General features: G+C 33.7%; 1 protein-coding gene across 1 annotated transcript in view; it reads right to left on the reverse strand.

Moving 5' to 3' along the window:
• The window catches only part of ext1a (exostosin glycosyltransferase 1a), a 143,545-nt gene extending 132,804 nt beyond the window's left edge, over nucleotides 1–10,741 (reverse strand). The window contains exon 1 of the mRNA XM_056476280.1: nucleotides 9,180–10,741. Within this exon, the coding sequence (XP_056332255.1) occupies nucleotides 9,180–10,093 (914 nt within the window). The 5' untranslated portion in view covers nucleotides 10,094–10,741. The remainder of the gene's footprint in view (nucleotides 1–9,179) is intronic.
• Between the last annotated feature and the right edge of the window lie 232 nt (nucleotides 10,742–10,973).

Genomic DNA, 10,973 nt, shown 5'->3' on the forward strand with positions numbered 1-10,973 from the left:
AAAATGAGATAATGACATTGAGTGAATTCTTTAGGCACGTAGTACATGTTCAACAAATAGATTTGCTTCAAATAAATTAAATCCCAGGGTCAGCCCATTCAGAAATAACTGTTTGTTGGCAAAAGCCACTAAATGTCACTTGCCTTTGACAGCAAAAGCCGCTATATCCCGAAAACCAATCAGAAGGCGCAAATCGAATCATACGTTTTCATTGTAGCATCGCGCTGATACGCCGGCTTTTATGAGGAGACTGTTTTATTGCGCTTTCGATTTTAAAAGATGGAGTTTGATCAACTGGATGAGCCTGTCCAACAAAATCTCACGGCAATTTGTAACTTTTTGATTTAGTGGCTAATTCATATGAATTCGTACAATCTAATTCGTACATTTTCATACGACTTGCTCATGCCCCAATGACGGTTGGGTTTAGGGGTGGGGTTAGGTGCCACGCCTCCTTTTTAAAATCATACAATTTCGTACGACTGAACTTGTACAAATTCGTACGAATTAGCCACTAAACTGACAAAAACGTAAAATACTTACGTTTTCTTGTGAGATCAGGCTGGCCTGTCCAACTGTCAGTGAACGGCAAATGAAAACGTGCCTTACCTCAAACCTCTGTGCATCATAAGAAAAAAAAAATGCTGTGTGGGAAGTGTAGCATGCATTAATTATGTTTTTTTTTTTTTGTGCAGCGACGCTACTTTGAATGAGTCTTATTTACTATCCATTAAACGGCAACTGAGTTTCACAAAAAACAGAATTAAGATGCCGTTCTTTTATCCCACATGGATGCTATGAGAATAAACAAGGGACCAAGACCTTGTAAGTATGGTGAGAATGAATGAATGACAGCTTCTAAAATTGTCTGAGAGGCATTCCCTTTTTGCCCAGTAGGCCTACCTTGTGTTTTATTTGCTAATTTAAGCTATTTTTAAAAAGATAAATATAATGTATAAAACTATGAATTATTTATATTACTTCATAATACCTATTTGTCTGATAAGCTTTTTATATTAATGGACGATGCACATATATTAATGTTTCATAATGTTGTACACTAGATTATTTAAACTACAAGTGGATTTAGCTGGTTTTGACACTAAAGAAAATCAACCTTGTTTAAAACCAAAGAATTGTTTAAAGTGACATTTATGAAAAAAAGCTATTTTATTTATTAGCTAATAACCTTATCATTACATATAAAATGAAACTTCTGAACCTAATCAGAGGAGCCTGATAGAAAATGCTCAATTACAAGAAAAGAGGTCTGGTGGATTTAGAGGGTTTTGCATCTGAACCTTTCATTTATTTACCATTAATCAAATAACACTGTATTGTCTTCATTGTATAAATAATAAAAAAATACAATTTAATCTTTGTTAAATAATAAAAAATAAAAAAAACTTTAGAATTTCATGGTTTATGACGGCTAAATCTCTTAGTCACCGTTCTCAAAAACACATCCAAATGAAAATTTCACTTTATTAGGGTTAAACTTTACGATGACTCCACAAATCTCATTCTGAGTGGCTTCTGGTCATTATAATCGACTCAACATGGCAGATAGGATGTGGCTATTGCCATGAAAAAAATTTAAGTTTTTACCAAAATAGAGAAACTCTAAGTTTTCTGTGTAGGTTTGTACTTTACAGTACTTTAAAATACTCAAAAATGTCTCTGTCAATGTTTTCAAACAATTATATTTGATTTACCAAAAGTCACACAGGTGCCAATTTCACATCCGTCACATCCATACCAGAGAGGTGTCACATCCATACCCAAGCTTTTCCCTCATAAATGCAAAAATGTCAAACAAAATAAAATCAATGATTTTTGTTCTACAGACAGCATCTCTTCTCTTTGTGATTAGCATTGTTTCTTTTGGGTTGTACAGTTAAATTCACAGAATTTCTACAAAGTTTGTTGTATACTGTAAACTTGCAAACTTTTTTGGTCACATCCATAACGCATCTTTATTTCCCTCATTTTAAATATAAAAAATGTTTAGAAATTGTTAAGCTGACGGAAAATGAATGAATGAAGTTTAAGCAGTGCCGGCCCATCCAACAGGCAATATAGGCAGTTGCCTAGGGCAGTGTTTCCCAACCCTGTTCCTGAAGGCACACCAACAGTACATCTTTTGGATGTCTCCCTCATCTGAATCATTCATTTCAGGTTTTCAAGTCTCTTCTAATGTTCTGATGATTTGATTCAGGTGTATTTGAATAGGGAGAGATTGAAAATGTGTACTGTTGGTGTGCCTTCAGGAACAGGGTTGGGAAACACTGGCCTAGGGTCCCACGTTTCTTGGAGGGTCAAATGAATGCTGCTCTTGTATATTTACTGTAAATGTAAGTGTGAGGATGAACGTGTATGTATAAAGCATAAACAATGCGCAATGCACTAACCTAGAGCTGGGCGATAAAAATCAGTATCAATATTTATTGACCGAACACCATTGTCAGCACCACACTCTATTTAGCATAACACCGCCTGCGATCAGCTATTGGGTGAACTACACTGTAAAAAATGTCTGTGAAAACTACATACAAAAAAAAAACTGTAAAACAGCAAAAACTGTTAAACTGTAAAAACTGTAAAAAAGACTATTTACACCAAAATAGTATAACACTGTATTAAATATATTAAATCTCTGTAATTTAAGAAACAGTAAATAACTTTAATTTTAACTCTATTAAAATGTAAAAAATACAACTTGTTACTGTAAAAAGATAGTTTGTGCCTTGATTTGCTGTAGACTGTGTTTATGAGTTCATTTTTTTAAAATTTAAAATTTAAACAGGTGTAATACCTTTTGTGTTTACCGTATTTTTTACGATAAAGTACTAGCAACAACAGCTGCCGGTAATTTTCAGTAAACTGAACTTTACAATAAAATACTTTTATATTTCATACGGTTGTTTTATGTTTATTATGGAAATAGAGTGTAGCTAGGTTTAAAGTATATTTATAATTCACAGTAGTTTACTGTAAAGGAATTTACATTTACAACTGCAATTTTTAAAGAAAATTACTGTAAACATGTTTACACCATCTGTTCATTTAACAGAAATGTACTGTGAACGAACCACAGTTTTCAACTGTAAAGTTTATGGATTATCAAAAAGTATTCTGTAAAGCGTTGCACGTTGTAACCTTATATTTTACGGTGAACTTCTGGCAACCACAGCTGCCGGTATTTTACCGTTTATTTCACCCGTTATATTTTATAGTGTGGATTGACGTAACATATTCCTACACAGACTCCACATATCTCTCCAAGTTGCTCACGTTCGATATAAACCCGAAAAAGTGTCTTGAAGTCTGAAGTAATATAACGTCACAAGCATCGTTGCTATTTTTAATCGATCTTAATCTAATTTTTTATTTGAAATAAAATGGCATCCAAACAGCAGCTTTCCAGAGCCGAAAAAAGGAAGAAAAGAAAAGCAGAGAAAGAAAAGCAAGCTCAAAGGAAAGGTATGTTCTGCTATGCATAATTATTGACTTGTTTCAATAAATGCAATGATGCCCATGACCACAGGTATACTTGTGTGATATGTGAAAATAGGTCACATTCAGCATGTTTCATTAAATAATCAATTAATTATCTTTCCCATTAATTCACCCTGCTAAAAAAAACAAAAAAATCCCCTCAACCCTACAGGCTGACACTGAGTTCAAGTAGCACTTAAGTAACAGTAAGACCTTTTGTCATAACACCTTTTACGGTGTTTTATTTAATGCCCATTGTTTTTAGTGTGTGTGTTCTTATTTATAATTCTAGGTATTGTTTGTTAAAGCTGCATTTGGAATACTACAGGGATCCTTAATTACGTTGTTATTCATAATCAAAGCCCAAAAGTTTGCACTATTTACGCAATGCCAGGGGATGCAAGAGTTTGACTTCTCAATCCTAACACCTGCCTATTGGATCAAATGGACGCAAAGACAACTTGGCATGTTTGCTGTAATCCTAATTTAGAACAATAGATGGAAAAGGATCAGTTGACGCAGATGTCCTGACAAGCAATAGGGATATAGCTTGATTGCATGAGGAGGTTGGGGGTTGGGTTATGTCATGCACATTGAAAGCTTTTTCCCTCCAATGGAGTGTACATCCTAATGCATTAAATCCACAGCAGCTTTTTTTCATATGCACTTCAGCTGGAAATGATAGGTTATCATGATAAGCATTAGATTAAGGTTTTTTTAAAGCACTGCATTAAGAAACTAGTTTATCATCATCATCATGATTTTAAAAAAGCTTCATGAAACAGATTGACGCAAGCATTTTAGGATATAATACCACTTTCAGTGTATTTCCCACCATTAATACTGCAAATGTGTTCTGATCATACAAATATGCATTAAAATCAGCTCATTAAAATCAATCTTTACTTAAATTTATTAGATATATTAACATTCCTTCAAGTATTTGAGTTAAATCTCAATGCATTTAATAAGGAAATATCAGGCAAAATCCACATTCACATTACTCCAGCTAAGAATTGATGTCTATGTTGACACCAGTTGCTTTAAAGTCATTGCAAACTTGTCAGAAATGTAAATTTTAGCATCATGGGTTTGACATTAGCACATTTCAATGCCATTCATACACTTTTAAGCATTAAAATATATTGTGTCTCCATTTTTATAGCAAATGCATGATTCTTGCTTTGATATTATATCTCCTGCAAACACAGACATACAATACTTTAAGTGTGCAAATATTTCTTATCTTAATTTTCTGAATCTCAATGCATTTAATATGAAATTATCAGGCAAAATCTACATTCACATTACTCCAAGAAAGGATTGTCATCCACTAAACATCATGTCGACGCCGGTTGATTTAAAGAAAGTCATTGCAAACCTATCAGAAATGTGAATTTTAGCATCATGAGTTTGACATTAGCACATTTCAATGCCATTAATACACTTTTAAGCATTCAAATATATTGTGTCTCCTCTTTTATACTGTCTTTTCATTAAATGTTTTGCAAATGTAATCTAAAATTATTTATATTTTTAAAAAATTGCAAATGATACTCGCTTTGATATTATATCTCCTGCAAACACAGACATGCTTTAAATGTACAAATATTTCCTATCTCAATTTTCTGAATCTCAATACATTTAATACGACAATCCCAGGCAAAATCCACATTCACATTACTCCTGCAAAGATTTGACATCCACTAAAGATCATATTGACAGCAGTTGATTTAAAGTCATTGCAAAGCTTTCAGAAACGTGAATTTGAGCATCATGAGTTGGACATTAGCACATTTTAATGCCTTTCATACACTTTTAGGCATTCAAATATATTGTGTGTCCATTTTAAAGAAAATGCATATGATTCTTGCTTTGATATTATATCTACTGCAAACACAGACATACTTTAAGTGTGCAAATATTTCTTCTAAATTTTCTGAATCTCAATAGATTTAATACGACAATACCAGGCAAAATCCACATTCACATTACTCCTGAAAAAGATTTGACATCCACTAAAAATCATATTGACAGCAGTTGATTTAAAGTCATTGCAAACCTTTCAGAAATGTGAATTTTAGCATCATGAGTTTAACATTAGCACATTTCAATGCCATTCATACACTTGTAAGCATTCAAATATATTGTGACTCCATTTTTATATTGTCTTTTCATTAAATGTTTTGCAAATGTAATCTAAAATTATATATATTTTTAGAAAATTGCAAATTGTTGTTGCTTTGAGAATATATCTCCTGCAAACACAGACATACTTTAAGTGTGCAAATATTTCCTATCCTTATTTTCTGAATCTTAATGCATTTAATACGACAATACCAGGCAAAATCCACATTCACATTACTCCAACAAAGAATTGACATCCACTAAACATATTTAGAGCAGTTGATTTAAAGTCATTGCAAACCTTTCAGAAGTGTGAATTTTAGCATCATGAGTTGGACATTAGCACATTTTAATGCCATTAATACACTTTTAAGCATTCTAATATATTGTGTGTCCATTTTTGTTAAATATTTTGCAAATGTGATATGAAATGAAATATATTTTAAACATTTGCAAATGATTTTAGCTATATCTATTGTAAAGCAAACACAGACAGACTTTTTAAGTGTGCAAATATTCATCTTAATTTTCAGCAACACGTCTACTGTTTTATCATTTCAAACTGAACTTCTTTTAGCTAAATGTTTTGCAAATTCAGTATTTAACTAAAATTACCATCATAGAAATATTATGTTTTGCAAAGACAAGCATACATTTTAAAAGGATAGCTCACCCAAAAATTTAAGGCTGCTTACTATTTACTCTCCTTCAAGTGGTTTCAAACCTTTATGAGTTACTTTCTACTGATGAAAACAAAAGAAGATGTTTTGAAGAATGCTGAAAACCTGTAACCATTGACTTGCAAAAACAAATACTATAGTAGTCAATGGATACACACTCAAAAAATTATATTTGCTGTTTGCTCAAATTTCTTTTCTAATAGAAGCTGGAACAACACAATAATTGAGCTTTTTAGGGGGACAACCTAAATTTTTTAAGTAGGGCTGCACAATATTTCGTTTCAGCATCAATATCCTAATGTGTGAATGGGTCACCACAAAATTTAACCCTAAAATAAAGTGAAAGATTAAGACTTGGGACTGCGTAAGATTTAAGCAAACTTAAACCAAGGGGTTAGAAAAGGTAAATAAACTTAAATTAATTGCATTTAATTATGCATACAGATGAAGATTCTACTATACAGTGCTATTTTATATATTATTATTGGATTTCTGTATTGTATTTTATGAAGACACTCCTCTACAAAACAATCAATCTAAAATTATCAATCTAAATTGAAGAATTCATTTCAAATGGAGAAGTATCAGTGTACGTATCTTGTGAGATTATATTCATATCTCAGATAAACAAAATATTGCAATGTCACTTTTTGTCCAGTATCTTGCCGCCCTAGTTAAGTTTAATCTACTTAAATTTGTAAAAACTACCAAGTTAATCTAATTCCTTCTTGTTGTCCCAACTCAAATTGATTGTGTGGAACCCAGCATTTTTTACAGTGCAGGTTTTCAACATTTTTCTAAATGTTTTCTTTTGTGTTTAGCAGAAGAAAGAAACTCAAAAGATTGAAACAAGTAAAGGGTGAGTACATAGTAGTTTCATTTTTGGGTGAACTATCCCAAGAATATATATCATATGTTATGCCATGTAATATAAAAATGGATCTTTGTTTGTGAATAATTGAGATATTGAAGAGGCTTTAGAAGTCTGAATTTCTGAAATGTGAATTTGTGTAAATAAGATTTTTTTTTATTTATTAATGATTATTATTTAATTTAATGTTTTACTGGGGTTTTTATTATAAAACTTTGTAAAACTTACTATCTTGATCTTGTTAAATGAAGTCAATGGTTACTCACTCAAAAAATGACGTTTGATGTTTGTTCAAACTACTCATTTAATTAAAGCTGAAACAACACAATTCTTGATTTTTTGGGGAGGACTACCTAAATGTTTTAAGTTCAATCTACCTAAATTTGTAAAAATTAATTAATTAATAAATTAAAAAAAAACGAATAAGTTAACTCAATTGCTTCATGTTGTCCCAAGACAAATCGATTTTGTGGAACCCAGCATTTCCAACATTTTTCAAAATATCTTCTTTTGTGTTTAGCAAAAGAAAGAAACTCTTAAAAGACTGAAACAAGTAAAGGGTGAGTAAATAGTAGATTCATTTTTGGGTGAACTATCCAAAGAATATATCAAATAATTTTTAACAAGAATATATTTATATCATATGTTATACCACGTAATATTAAAATGAATATGTATTTGTGAAAAACAGATATCGAAGGAGCTTTAAAAGTATTAATTTGTGGAATGCGAATGTGTTTGATTAGATTTTTATTTATTTATTATTATTTAATTTTAATTTTTTTATAACACTTTGTAAAACTTAATATCTTAGTCTTGTTAGCTGAAGTCAATGGTGACTCACTCAAATAAATTGTTTGTGGTTTGTTCAAACTACTTATTTAATACAAGCTGAAATAACACAATTCTTGATTTTTTTGGGGGAGGACTACTTAACTATTTTAACTATCTTAACTACTATCTTAATCTACTTAAATTTGTAAAAACTAATAAGTTAATTCCTTCATGTTGTACCAACTCAGATTATGTGGAAGCCACATTTTGTACAGTGCAGGTTTTCAACATTTTTCAAAATATCTTCTTTCGTGTATTGCAGAGGAAAGGTTTGAAACCAGTAAAGGGTGAGTAAATGATGACAGGATTTTCATTTTTGGGTGAACTATCCCTTTAAGTGCGCAATCCCCCTTCTTTTTTCTTCATTTTTAACAATATAATTATATCATATGTTAATATTAAAATGAATATTTATTTGTGAAAAACTGAGATATTGAAAGAGCTTTAGAAGTATTAATTTGTGGAATGTGAATTTGTACTTGATTAAATTTTTATTTATTTATGATTATTATTAAATTTTTATTTTTTTACTGGGATTTTTTTAACACTTTGTAAAACTTAATATCTTGGTCTTGTTAGTTGAAGTCAATGGTTCCTCCCTTTAAATAAATTATGTTTGCGGTTTGTTGTAATACAAGCTGAAATGGCACAATTTTTATTTTTTTGGGGAGGACTACTTAACTATTTTAACTATCTGAACTACTATCTTAATCTACTTAAATTTGTAAAAAAAAAACTAATAACTTAAATCCCTTATGTTGTATTAACTCAAATAGATTATGTGGAAGCCACATTTTGTACAGTGCAGGTTTTCAACATTTTTCAAAATATCTTCTTTCGTGTATTGCAGAGGAAAGGTTTGAAACCAGTAAAGGGTGAGTAAATGATGACAGGATTTTCATTTTTGGGTGAACTATCCCTTTAAGTGCGCAATCACCCTTCTTTTTTCTTCATTTTTAACCAGAATATATATCATGTTATTTGTAATATTAAAATGAATCTGTGTTTTAAATAAATAACACTTCTTTTGAGATCTTGTTTTCAATTTTGCAACATAATACCTGCATTTTATCTCCACAGTGCATTCATTTTCCAACATGTTATAATAATATCCAGTGCTGTTATTAAACATTGCAATGTTTTTCCATCATAAATCCATCTGTTCTTACCTGTCATATTCTGCATTGTCCTTGTCGCAGCGAGCATCTTTATGTTTCTGCCAGTCTTTTCCATGTTTGCATGTGGTAAGAAGAACCACATCTTCAGCATTATGAATATGATAAAGCGCATTCCTGGTGTCAGACCCAATCCCAGTCAAATAGCGCTTGCCTTTAAAAACCAGCATGTATTTCCTAAAAGGAGGGATGGTGTTGTATTTTAAAAACCCTCTTTCCCCTCCAGTCCGGGGGTGATCTTTGGAGAACAAGGGGATGGAGATGTCAAAATTGGGTCTGAAGCTTTCGGTGCTGATGCTGGCTTTGGCCAACATGGCTTGACCGATATCAAACCCCAAATCCTCAGTGTAATCCGGCCATGTGCCAGAATACAGGTTAAAGATCAGATGGTTCCTCCCGTTATTCCACAGGTTCAAGTTCTGGATTTTAGTTTTAAGATTATGGACGTACTGAGGGGACAGCTGGTCTCTATCAAGGGTGTCGAGGTTTAAAACAAAAAGGCAAGCCTGTCCCGGGTCAGATGTGTAAAATCTGGACCCCTCGATGGAGGATAATATATTCTGGTAGCTTTCAGAAATCTTCTCCCCTTTCTGTTGAGGGTAGACGTAGACTTTAAATCCATTTCTTTTACACAAGTCAAAGTCAAAGCAGGAGTCCATTCGGCACTTGTCAGCTCCTTTACTATCATCTCGTTTGTGTCTGGGAGAAGCTCGGACATTATAGTCCTCGGTTTCAGTCTGGTCCCAAGGGATGAACGCTCGTAAGGGGTCTGAAAAGTGTGGCCAGCGTGGATGGGGGTCATCCCCTCGCTTTGGAGTCCTCCTGGAAGCTGGCCCCTGCAGGTAAAAGAGCAGAATGAGACACACACCTGCAGAGAACAGAATTAAATAGCGTTTTTTGGCCTGCATGTGTCCTCAGATCCAGATGGAGCGCTTCGCTGATGAATCCAAAGGTCTCAGCTCCTGCTGGGCAGCATCTTCCACAGACCTGCGGGGATTTGATGCTCTCAACTTCCACCTTGTGATCCCAATCCCAAATACAGAGCATGTGGGCGACTTAACCTAACCCCTTTTTATGGATCGACCTCTCTCCGGTGCCTGGTTCACGTTAGGCGGCATCTAAACTAACTGAACCCCACTTCTTCTGGATCAATGAAAACCATTGGAAAGTACTTTCGGAGATGATCCGGCTTGGAGGAAAAATCTCATACAGCACTAGGGCTAGCAGTCGGAGTAAATTCCTAGATATTCCTTACGCGCGTGTGTGTGTGTGTGGCTCAATAAAAACCCTGTCATAAACTTCCCGAGCGGATAAATCCCCCACAAATCCGTGTGTTTCTCATATATGTTTGCCTGGTAAATCCTCCAAAGGCTGCTCGTCTCCGCTCTCCCGCTGTTGTTGTTTTGAAATGTCCGGTAGCCGCATTACGACCCGAGGTTTTTCGGTATTCCCTGCGACATTCGGAGCGTTTTTGGCGACGCCGAAAAGATACAACGTTACATTCCAGCTCTTTAATCTGAAGCGTCCAGTTGCGATTGTTACATTGTAGCATTCCAATCCCCGCACGACGCCTGCTGACGTCACACGCCTCCACCGTGCACCGCGCGTCGTGATTAGTCCGCGTAATTTCCGGGGCGGGCTGACGCTGCTGTAACCCATTCGTCACCACAGTCCAGAGTGAAGGTATTTTACTCTGTAAACTTAAAAGGATATTGATGTTAATGGCTCTTTTTGCTCTTGAAATTTGGATAATGTACACCACAGCCTTTGGTACTGTAGTTATGTTTA

Source organism: Danio aesculapii, chromosome 16 (genome assembly GCF_903798145.1).
Source record: "Danio aesculapii chromosome 16, fDanAes4.1, whole genome shotgun sequence".
Classification (NCBI taxonomy): Eukaryota; Metazoa; Chordata; class Actinopteri; order Cypriniformes; family Danionidae; genus Danio; species Danio aesculapii.